The 12,721-nt window shown below is 37.2% G+C and overlaps 1 protein-coding gene across 14 annotated transcripts in view; it reads left to right on the top strand.

Moving 5' to 3' along the window:
* Nucleotides 1-12,721, top strand: part of NAALADL2 (N-acetylated alpha-linked acidic dipeptidase like 2) — a 1,340,454-nt gene that overhangs the window by 1,005,299 nt on the left and 322,434 nt on the right. For all 14 annotated transcript variants that reach the window (XM_023260390.2, XM_023260391.2, XM_045036390.1 and 11 more), the window contains one exon: nt 3,124-3,216. In XM_023260390.2, the coding sequence (XP_023116158.1) occupies nt 3,124-3,216 (93 nt within the window). The remainder of the gene's footprint in view (nt 1-3,123; nt 3,217-12,721) is intronic.

Below are 12,721 nucleotides of genomic sequence, written 5' to 3'. Positions count from 1 at the left end.
AAAGTGAAAAGGCTTACAATTATCTCAAAAGATGATTTAACATCTGCTTGTGATAAAAATCTCTTAGCAAAGTAGGAAGAGAAGTGATATTTTTTCATCTGAAAGAGAATTTTTGAGGAAGGTATAGCAAACGTCTTTTTTTAATTTTTAATTTATATATATATATATATATATATATATATATGTATGTATTTATTTCTCAATTTAGTTAACATACAGTGTAGTCTTGGCCTCAAGAGTAGAATCCAATGATTCATAACTTACATATAACACCCAGTGCTCATCCCAACAAGTGCCCTCCTTAATGCCCATCACCCATTTTCCCCATCTCCCCCACCCCTCCACCCCCATCAACTCTAAGTTTGTTCTCTGTATTTAAGTCTCTTATGGTTTGCCTCCCTCTCTGTTTTTTCTTATTTTTCCTTCCCTTCCCCTATGATCATCTGTTAAGTTTCTCAAACTCCACATATGAGTAAAATCATGTGATGTCTGTCTTTCTTTGACTTATTTTGCTTAGCATAATATTCTCCAGTTCCATGCACACTTTTGCAAATGGCAAGCTTTCATTCTTTTTCATGGCTGAGTAGTATTCTGTTGTGGAGTTTTCTTAATCCATTCATCAGTTGATGGATATTTGGGCTCTTTCCAAAATTTGGCAATTGTTGATAGCACTGCTATAAACATTGGGGTACATGTGCCCCTTCGAATCAGCAATCTTATATCCTTTGGATAAATTCCTAGTAGTGCAATTGCTAGGTCATAGAGTAATTCTATTTTTAATTTTTTGAGAAACCTCCATACAGTTTTCTGGAGTTACTGCACCAGTTTGCATTCCTGCTAACAGTGCAAGAGGATTCCCCTTTCTCCACATCCTCACCAACATCTGCTATTTCCTTAGTTGTTAATTTTAGCCATTCTGACAGGGCTGGGGTGGTATCTCATTGTGATTTTGATGTGTATTTCCCTGATGATGAGTGATATTGAGCATCTTTTCATGTGTCTTTTAGCCATGTGGATGTTTTCTTTGGAAAAGTGTGTATTCATGTCTTCTGCCCATTCTTAATTGGGTTATTTGTTTTTTGGGTGTTGAGTTTGGTAAGTCCTTTATAGATTTTGGGTATTAACCCTTTATCACATATGTCATTTTCAAATATTGTCTTCCATTCCATAGGTTGCCTTTTAGTTTTCTTGATTATTGCCTTCACTGTGCAGAAGCTCCTTACCTTGATGAAGTCCCAATAGTTCATTTTTGCTTTTGTTTCCCTTGCTTCTGGCTATGGGTGTAGTAAGAAGTTGTTAAAGAAATAGATTGGAAAGATTTTTTAAAAACAAAAAGTAATGACTCTCTTATGTAAAGTTCACTTCTCTGGGCACATGTGAATGGCTCAATTCTTGATTTCAGGTCATAATCTCTTGTTCCTGAGATTGAGCCCTGTGTTGGACTCAGTGCTGACAGCACGGAGCCTGCTTGGGATTCTCTCTCTGCCTCTCTCTCTCTCTCTCTCTCTATCAAAATAAATAAACATTTAACATATAATAATAATAAAGTTTACTTAATTGGACTATTTGGAACAAATGTAGAACAGAGCATTAAAAACAAACATATGAGTCCAACTGTATGATGTTCTGGAAAAAAACAACAGTATGGAGAAATTTAAAAGATCAATGGTTGCCAGGGGTTCAATAAGGAGGGGGTAGAGGAAGGATGAAAAGGTAGAGCACAGGAAATTGTTAGGGCAGTCAAACTATTCTGTATGATACTGTAGTATTGGATACATGGCGTTATGCATTTTCAATACACATAGTATTTATGACACAAAGGGTGAACCCTAATGTAAACTATGAATTTTAGTTAATAATTATGTATTAATATTGGTCATCAAAGGTAACGAATATATCACACTAATGAAAGATGTTAATAATAGGGTCAGGGGAAAGACACTGGATATTTGGGAACTTTGTACTTTCTGATCGATTTTTCTGTAAATCTGAAACTGCTGTAGGAAACAAATTATATTAATTTAAAACAAACAAAAATGCATAGCACCTGAATTAAAACCACAATACTTGGGCTCTAAGCAGATTTCCTTTTCTCATATATGGGATGCTCAGGCATTCTCTCAGGGCATCTCTACTTTTGTTTTAGTTATACTATTAACAAATCCAGTATACTGATTTCCCATTTAAGTTGTTAGAAAGGGTACATTCAAGGAAGGAAGAAACTTATTTATTGTAACAATTTTCATCTAGCAGAAAAAAGTGATATTGGAAGGTCTGTCAGTATAGACCTGCCACTTTGCATTAGCTACTTTCTAATTGTCACCCCGCCCCCCAACAGAACCTCCTGGCTACCCTTGAACCTCTCTTAGAAACTCCCTTACCTCCAGACTTCTTGGGATCCATCAGATACAGATTAATATATGTTACCCCTAAAGGTCTTCAAAGACAGCTTTAGGACTGTGACTAATGTATCTCCTGATTGGTGTCTTTGCCTTACGTGTTGTCAAAATGTTTGAATATCAAGCATAGATGCAAGAACTCAAAAAAGGCAAAGCAATATGTGGCAATTTAGAATGGAGGTGAGAAACAAAACAACACAGATGAAAATGAAGACTGAAATATGTGGAAATATGTATAGCTTTAGAAATCTATTCTTTTAATTTCTGTAATACTTTAGTTTTCAATGGGATAATGATGAATCATACAGTAAAGGTTAAGTTATCTTCTACATGTTCTTTTTCTGAAGCTGGAAAAGTACGTAATTTTTTTTGGAAATATCTTTATCCAATACATATTTTTTTTAAAAATAGGAGTTTTCCACATCTCCCTGAGGTCTTCTGTGTGCTCTCATGTTGAACCTCACTGTAGCTCTGAATGTGAAGTTTAGAATTGTCTATTTATAGCTCTGAAGTTCTGTGAGGCCAGCAATTGTAACTTAGTCATCATTGTATAACTAGTACCTAAAATAAATTCTACACAAAATATGGAGAAGATATTTGTCAAAAAGTGTAACTTTTGTTATCTAGAAAAATCCAATTGTTTGTAATGATATTAGATTAATTTGACTTTTTAAGAAAAAATAACACATTATAGGAGAATAAATATCTTAAATTTTTTTTTCAGATCAGAGAATTGTCAGCATGCAAATTCAGACAGTTACCAAATTCAAAACAGTTACTAATGTTGTTGGATATTTAAAGGGCTTGACATCTCCAGGTAAGTAGGGCTAAGTATTTATATCTATATTTATAATCTATACTTTATATGAACCATCACAAGAAAATTCTCTATAACAATGTAATAGCATAATTAAATGACCTACTTTAGATGTAACTAGTTCACACACGCCACTATAAGAGTGAGTCAATATGAAATGAAGAAGTAGGTCTTCATTCTCTTTCTTATTCTCTTCAAAAATAAATCAAAGTAGGAAGTGTAAGGGGAAAAAACCCAAAATGAGAAAACAGAGTTTAGATTTATTAAATTGGCATGTGCCTCATGAAGAAAAGCTACAAAAAACCAATTGTTTTTTGGGTTATTTTGTTTTTTTATTGCTCTTCTCTGTAACACCACTAGAATTTTCACTTTTATCAAGAAAAGACTACTTTAGAAAGAAAATATTTTAGTTTTAATGATGTCTTTTTTAAAAAATAAAAGTTTTTATTACCAAAATATGATCTTTCAGTGTTATACTATATTTTCTATGAGCCTTGGTCCACTGACAGTTCTGCCTAATGTTTACATGGCTTTAGATCTTGAAGATGCTTATGAAAATGATCACCTGGTAAAATTTTAAATTATTTTCCGCCTGTCTTTGGGATGCTTATGGCATCTTCAGATGATGTTATGCAGGCTAAAAAAGTAAAACATACTGGTACATATATTAATTAAGAGATTAATATAGCAACACTTCCAAATACATTGTGAGGTTGAGCCACATGCTGCTATCTGATGTGCTTAGTATGCAGGGTAGAATGCAGTGGTCTATTTTAGCACACTTGTGTCACTTCTGTTGATTTGGTTGGGATATTTACTCAAGTTCTCCTTGGAGAATTATTTTTCGCCACGACTTTTGTCAAATTGACTCTATAATTGATAACCCAGAAAATTCTGAAATCAAGTTTTACGTACCCCCAAGTTTCCTGCCAGCCAACTTCTATAAAATTTATGGAAGATACGTATTTCCTCTGATTTCCTTACAGTAGCAATGGTGAACAACCTCTGATTTAATGTCTTTAAATACAATGTATAAATAGATTTGGAAATTGGTACTGTTGCATTTCAACTATTTCAACCAGTTTTCATCATCAGAATCTCTAACTGAAGCACCAGAAATATTTGTCATCATTGGTGCATTTGCTAGTTTTTATGGAAAAACCAAATTGTACAAAACTATATTAGCTTTAGGGTAAAATAGCTTTCCTAATTGAAATTCAATATAGAAAAAATCAATTTCTTAAAATCAATTTACTGGTAGTATTCTTCAGTGTATAATATGTAAAGCTTCTCAAATTTTGCTTATTTGAATCCTACACAAAAATATTAGCTGCTTATTCACATGATTTTCTTATTTAATGGTTCTGAAAATTAGAAACAATCATCAATTGGTATTAAGGCTTTTACACATGGTTTATCTAGAATACAGATAATCCCAAGCAGAACTTTCGCACATATCTTGGAGATGAGTAAATACATTTCCTGAGTTTCAACCTTTACAGCCACTGTATGTATACTATTACTTAAATTTTGATAAAACATTGGCAGATCAAATTTATTGCTGGTTCAAAAATCAGTATAGAAAACTAAAATAGCTTCACACAGTGATTTCCCATCAAATAGCTTTTTGCTGCCACGAAGTAAAGGGATAATTCATTTATTCCACACATAGGCAGTCCTTATGTGATAGGCCCTGTTAAAAGTGCCTTGCAAATAGTAACTCATTTAAAACTCAAAGCAACTAGGAGAGGCCAACAAGGCAGAGAAGTAGGGGGATCCATACTTCCTCCATCTCTCAAACAAAGATGGGTTGAAGCCAAAGGACTTTGAACCCCAAGAGTCTGGGAGGAAAAGAGTCTGAGTCTACTAGGGAGACACTGGGATGGTGGGCCATATGTGGGTGATTACAAACTGGGGCAGATAAAACGGGCTGTGTAGGCATGAAGGGGAGGGATCCCCTTCTGTGGAGAAACAAAGGGAGAGAAACAGCAACTGGGTAAGCATAGGACTGTATCTGGACAAGAGAAAAAACCTCAGATGGGGGCAGAGAGGGATCCCAATCTCTAACTGTGGGCTTTCTATGGACCAGGGCCGGGTGCCCTGTTCTCGCACCTGGGAGGAGGGAAACCAGCCCTGAACTCAGTAGCTAGGTCAGGGGCTCAGTCCACAGTAGGAGAAAGCGGTCCCATCCTTGGAGTACTGTGAGAGAGGACAAAACAAGCCAGGACCACATACCGGGTGGCATAGAGAGGTGCTTCCCCAGTGCCAGGGCTCACGGAGCAGGAGTTTAAATCCCAGCCAAGCTCCAGGGCATGGGAGTCGGTGGAACAAGACAGACTGCCTCGTCTGCACCCATAGCACACTGAGGATGGCTCCACAGGGTCTGTGGAGAAGAGACTGGGTAGGGGAGGGGGGTTGCCATTTCTCTCCCCACCACCACCGAGGTGGAGCCTCAGGGATTGATCTGCAGGGCCCACAGTGGAGGCAGGACTCACCTACACCAAACCATGCCCCTCCGTGCTGGGTGACTGCGTATCTACTGGGACAGGATAGATGCTGAGGAACCAGAGGACCCACTCCTCCAGACCAGTGCTGCTGCATTGCCTGGATTAATTCTCAGATAATTCTTGTTATTTTGATATATTCTTCCTTCATTTTCTCCTTCTTATCTCTTCCCTCCTCTAGGCTAGTTACTCTGGTTGTTGGTTTGTCTAAACAGACATATTTAATCCATTCTTTTGATACATGTTCTACACCTCCTTCTTTACTTCCCTTTCTCTGTCTCTGGAATAATCAAGCCATATAGTTTCTCTGTCTGGGTAACTTTATCTTAATTTCTTCTCCCCCTGCCCCCTTCCTTAATTTCCTTTCTCTCTCTCTGGATTAAGCCTTTTAGTCTTTCTGCCTGGTCAATGTTTATTGCTTCTTTTTCCCCACCCCTGTCATTTTTCTCTGTGTATGTGTTCTTCCATCAGCATCGCCTCCACCCTGTTCTTTACTTATAGTGGGTGTTTCTGGTTTTTTACTTTTGGATAGTTTTCTGTTTTTTTGTTTGTTTGTTTGTTTTTTGTTTGTTTGTGTGTTTGCATGTTTTTGTTTCCTGTTTGTTTTCCTTTCCAGGGCTACTTCAAGGAACAAATCAAAGCGCATTTGGTGGAGAGCCCAAAACATCACTAGGAAAATAACCAAAGTCACAACAACAGAAAGCAAGTAACACTCTCCCAAAAAAAAAAAAAAAAAAAAAAAAAAAAAAAAAACACCTCCTGAAGGGCCAGGCCCTGGGCAGTGTGTGATGCCCCTTTAATTTGGCAGTGCTTACAGATGGAGAGCACAAAACAAGCTTTTAAAACTCATAAGGCAGGGGCGCCTGGGCGGCTTAGTCGGTTAAGCGTCCGACTTCGGCTCAGGTCATGATCTTGCAGTTTGTGAGTTCAAGCCCCGCGTCGGGCTCTGTGCTGACAGCTCAGAGCCTGGAGCCTGCTTCAGATTCTGTGTTTCCTTCTCTCTCTGTCCCTCCCCTGCTCATGCTCTGTCTCTCTCTGTCTCAAAAATAAATAAAACATTAAAAAAAAAAACTCATAAGGGACAGAAAACTAGCCAAAATGACCAAACAGAAGAATTCTCCTCAAAAAAAATTCCAGGGAGAAGTGACAGCTAAAGAATTGATCAAAACAGATATAAGCAATATAACTGAACAAGAATTTACAATAATAGTCACAAGATTAATCACTGGTCTTGAAAAAAGCATAGAAGATAGCAGAGAATCTATTGCTGCAGAGATCAAGGAACTTAAAAAAAGTCATGATGAGTTTAAAAATGCTATAAATGAGGTGCAAAATAAAATGGAGGTGACCACAGCAAGGATTGAAGAGGCAGAGGGGAGAATAGGTTAATTAGAAGATAAAATTATGGAGAAAGAGGAAGCTGAGAAGAAAGAGATTAAAGAAATCCAGGATCACAAGAGGAGAATTAGAGAACTAAGTAATGCAATCAAATGGAACAATATCTGTATCATAGGAATTCCAGAAAAGGAGAGAGAAAGGGGCTGAAGGTGTATTTGAACAAATCATAGCTGAGAACTTCCCCAATCTGGGGACGGAAACAGACATTGAAATCCAAGAGGCACAGAGAACTCCCTTTAGACATAACTTGAATCAATCTTCTGCATGACATATCATAGGAAAACTAGCAAAATACCAGGATAAAGAGAGAATTCTGAAAGTAGTTAAGGATAAACGGGCTTTATCATACAAAGTAGACACATAAGGGTAGTTAGTAGCCGACCTATCTATTGAAACTTGGCAGGCGAGAAAGGAATGGCAGGAAATATTCGATGTGATGAACAGGAAAAATATGCAGCCAAGAATCCTTTACCCAGCAAGCCTGTCATTCAGAATAGAAGGAGAGATAAAAGTTTTCCCAAACAAACAAAAACTGAAGGAATTCATCACCACTAAACCAGCCCTACAAGAGATCCTAAGGGGGAACTCTGTGAGAGAAATGTTGCAAGGACCACAAAGGACCAGAGACATCACTACAACCATGAAACCTGCAGATAACACAATGGCTCTAAACCCATATCTTTCAATAATAACACTAAATATAAATAGACTATATACTCCAATCAAAAGACATAGGGTATCAGAATGGATAAAAAAAAAACAAGACACATCTATTTGCTGTCTACAAGAGACCCATTTTAGACCTGAGGACACCTTCAGATTGAAAGTGAGGGGATGGAGAACTATCTATCCTGCTACTGGAAGTCAAAGAAAGCTGGTGTATGAGCACCTGGGTGGCTCAGCTGGTTAAGCATCCGACTTCGGCTCAGGTCATGATCTCATAGTTCGTGGGTTCAAGCCCCACATCAGGCTCTGTGCTGACAGCTCAGAGCCTGGAACCTGCTTCAGATTCTGTGTCTCCCTCTCTCTCTGCCCTTCCTCTGCTCACACTCTCTCTCTATCTTTCAAAAATAAATAAACAATGAAAAAATTAAAAGAAAAAAAGAAAGCTGGTGTAGCCATACTTAGACAAACTAGGCTTTAAATTAAAGGCTGTCACAAGAGATGAAGAAGGGCGTTATATAATAATTACAGGGTCTATCCATCAGGAAGAGCTAACAACATAAATATCTATGCACCGAATTTGAGAGCACCCAAATATAGAAAACAATTAATCACAAACACAAGCAATCTTATTGGTATGAATGTGGTAATTGCAGGGGACTTTAATACTCCACTTAGAACAATGGACAGATAGATCATCTAGACACAGAATCAGTAAGAAACAATGTCCCTGAATGATACATTGGACCAGATGGCCTTGACAGATGTATTTAGAACTCTGCATCCTAAAGCAACAGAATATACTTTCTTCTCAAGTGCACATGGAACATTCTCCAAGATAGATCACGTATTGGGTCACAAAACAGCCCTTAATAAATACCAAAGAATTGAGATCATACCATGCACACTCTCAGACCACAATGCTATGGAACTTGAAATCAACCACAGGAAAAAGTCTGGAAAACCTTCAAAAGCATGGAGGTTAAAGAACATTGTACTAAAGAATGAATGGGTCAACCAGGCAATTAGAGAAGAAATTAAAAAATATATGGAAACAAATGAAAATGAAAACACAATGATCCAAACCCTTTGGGATGCAGCAAAGGCAGTCCTAAGAGAAAATACATTGCAATCCAGGCCTATCTCAAGAAACAAGAAAAATCCCAAATACAAAATCTAACAGCACACCTAAAGGAAATAGAAGCAGAACAGCAAAGACACCCCAAAACCAGCAGAAGAAGAGAAATAATAAAGATCAAAGCAGAAATAAGCAATATAGAATCCAAAAATAAAACAAAACAAAACAAAACAAAAAACAGTAGAACGGATAAATGAAACTAAGAGTTGGTTTTTTGAGAAAATAAACAAAATTGATAAACCTTAGCTAGGCTTCTCAAAAAGAAAAGAGAGAGGACCCAAATAGATAAAATCATGAATGAAAATGGATTTATTGCAACCAGTCCCTCAGAAACACAAGCAAATATCAGGGAATACTATGAAAAATTATATGCCAACAAACTGGACAACCTGGAAGAAATGGTCAAATTCCTAAACACCCACATACTACTAAAACTCAAACCGGAAGAAATAGAAAATTTGAACAGACCCATAACTAGTGAAGTAATTGAATCAGTTATCAAAAATCTCCCAACAAATAAAAGTCTTGGACTCTTCCCTAGGGAATTCTACCAGATATTTAAAGCAGAGTTAACACCTATCTGTCTCAAGCTGTTCCAAAAAATAGAAATGGAAGGAAAACTTCCAGACTCGTTCTATGAAGTATGAAGACAAACCAGACAGAGACCAACAAAAAAAGAGAACTACTGGCCAATATCTCTGATGAATATGGATGCAAAAATTCTCACCAAGATACTAGCAAATCGAATTCAACAGCATATAAAAAGAATTATTTACCATGATCAAGTGGGATTCATTCTTGGGCTGCAGGGCTGGTTCAATATTTGCAAATCAATCAATGTGATACATCACATTAATAAAAGAAAGGATAAGAACTATATGATCCTGTCAATCGATGCAGAAAAAGCATTTGACAAAATACAGCATCCTTTCTTAATAAAAATCCCCGAGAAAGTTGGGATAGAAGGAACATCCTTAAACTTCATAAAAGCCATTTATGAAAAGCCCACAGCTAATATCATCCTCATGCGGAAAAACTGAAAGCTTTTCCCCTGAGATCTGGAATACAACAGGGACGTCTACTCTCACCATTGTTGTTTAACATAGTGTTGGAAGTCCTAGCATCAGCAATCAGAAAACAAAATGAAATAAAAGGCATCAAAATTGGCAAAGAAGAAGTCAAACTTTCACTTTTCACAGACAACATAATACTCTACATGGAATACCTGACAGACTCCACCCAAAGGCTGCTAGGCTGATACATGAATTCAGCAAAGTCACAGGGTACAAAATCAACATACAGAAATCAGTTGTATTTTTATACAGCAATAATGAAGAACCAGAAGGAGAAATAAAGAATTGATCCATTAACAGTTGCACCAAGAACCATAAAATACCTGGGAATAAACCTAACCAAAGGTGTTAAAGATCTGTATGCTGAAAACTATAGAAAGCTTATGAAGGAAATTGAAGAAGACACATATAAATGGAAAAACATTCTGTGCTCATGGATTGAAAGAATAAATATTTTTAAAATGTCAATACTACCCAAAGCAATCTACATATTCAATGCAATCTCCATCAAAATTGCACCAGCATTCTTCTCAAAGCTAGAACAATCCTAAAATTTGTATGTAACCACAAAAGACCTCAAGTAGCCAAAGTAATATTAAAAAAGAAAACCAAAGCGGGAGGCATCACAATCCCAGACTTTAGCCTCTACTACAAAGCAGTAATAATAAAGACAGTATGGTATTGGTACAAAAACAGACACATAGACCAATGGAATAGAATAGAGACTCCAGAATTGGACCCACAAAAGTATGGCCAGCTAATCTTTGACAAAGCAGGAAAAAGTATCCAATGGAAAAAACACAGTCTCTTTAACAAATGGTGCTGGGAGAACTGGACAGCAACATGCAGAAGAATGAAATTAGAACACTTTCTTACACCATTCACAAAAAATAAACTCAAAATGGATTAAGGACCTGAATGTGAAACAGGAAACCATACCCTAAAGGAGAAAGCAGGCAAAAACCTCTTTGACCTCACCCACAGCAATTTCTTACTCAACGCATCTCCAAAGGCAAGGGAATTAAAAGCAAAAATGAACTATTGGGACCTCATCAAGATAAAAAGCTCCTGTACTGCAAAGGAAACAATCAACAAAACTAAAAGGCAACCAACGGAATGGGAAAAGATATTTGCAAATGACATATTAGATAAAGGGCCAGCATCCAAAATCTCTAAAGAACTCACTAAATTCCACACCCAGAAAACAAATAATCCAGTGAAGAAATGGATAACAATAATAATCCAGTGAAGAAATGGGCAGAAGACATCAATAGACAATTTTCCTAAGAAGACATTCAGATAGCCAAGGGACACATAAAACAGATGCTCAATGTGACTTCTCATCAGGGAAATACAAATCACAGCCACACTGAGATGCTATCTCACTTGGATGGCCAGTCCAAGTGGCTAAAATGAACAAATCAGGAGACTATTGATGCTGGAGAGGATGTGGAGAAATGGGAACCTCTTGCACTGTTGGTTGGAATGCAAACTGGTGCAGCCACTCTGGAAAACAGTGTGGAGGTTCCTCAAAAAATTAAAAATAGAACTAGCCTATGACCCAGCAATAGCACTGCTAGGAATTTACCCAAGGGATACAGGAGTGCTGATGCATAGGGGCTCATGTACTCCAATGTTTACAGCAGCACTTTCAACAATAGCCAAATTACGGAAAGAGCCTAAATGTCCATAAACTGATGAATGGATAAAAAAATATGATTTATATATACAATGGAATACTACTTGGCAATGAGAAAGAATGAAATCTGGCCTTTTGTAGCAATGTGAATGGAACTGGAGGGTATTATGCTGAGTGAAATAAGTCAGTCAGAGAAAAGACTGATACTATATGTTTTCACTCATATGTTCCAAGATGTAGATCTTGAGAAACTTAACAGGAAACCATGGAGGAGGGGAAGGGGGAAAAAAGTTACAGAGAGGAAGGGAGGCAAACCATATCAGACCTTTAAATACAGAGAACAAACTGAGGGTTGATGGATGGGGGAGAGGGGAAAGTGGGTGATGGGCATTGAGGAAGGTACTTGTTGGGATGAGCACTGGGTGTTATATGGAAGCCAATTTGATAATAAATTATATTTTAAAAAAATTAAAAAATAAAACTCAAAGGAACTGAATAATATATGTACCATTTGTATTTTGATTTTATACTGAAGAAATTAAGGGATAAAGAGCTTAGATAAGCTTCCCAAGGTCATATAACTAGCAAATTGAATAGACTGGATCCAAACCCAAGGAGGCTGCCTTCAAAGTCTGCACCATTGAGCTATGGGACATCTCTGAATAAAATAACACTCAGTGAAGAAACCTTTTACATGAAAGTATAGGACTATTTAGTGAAATAAATATAGTTCTATACCAATAACATTCAATGGTAACAAAATCAGAGGAAACTCTGGAGATATGCTTTTATTCTACCTTATTATTGGCAATAGTCTTTTTAACGTATATTGAGCAGGCCCCATCTATGTGTCATGCAGATCTTTTTCATGTTGTATCTAATGGATTTTGCATGATTATATGAAATATGTGAAAAGATAACTTTTACAGGTGTGCCTGAGTGGCTCAGTTGGCTGAGCGTCTGACTCTTGATTTCAACTCAGGTCATGATCCCAGTTTCATGGGATTTAAGCCCTCATCTGACTCCACACTGAGCATGCAGCCTGCTTAACATTCTGTCCCTTCCTCCCTCTGTCCTTTCCCCCCTTTTG

This window comes from Felis catus, chromosome C2 (genome assembly GCF_018350175.1).
Source record: "Felis catus isolate Fca126 chromosome C2, F.catus_Fca126_mat1.0, whole genome shotgun sequence".
Lineage (NCBI taxonomy): Eukaryota > Metazoa > Chordata > Mammalia > Carnivora > Felidae > Felis > Felis catus.
This window is presented reverse-complemented; position numbering and strand designations above follow the sequence as displayed.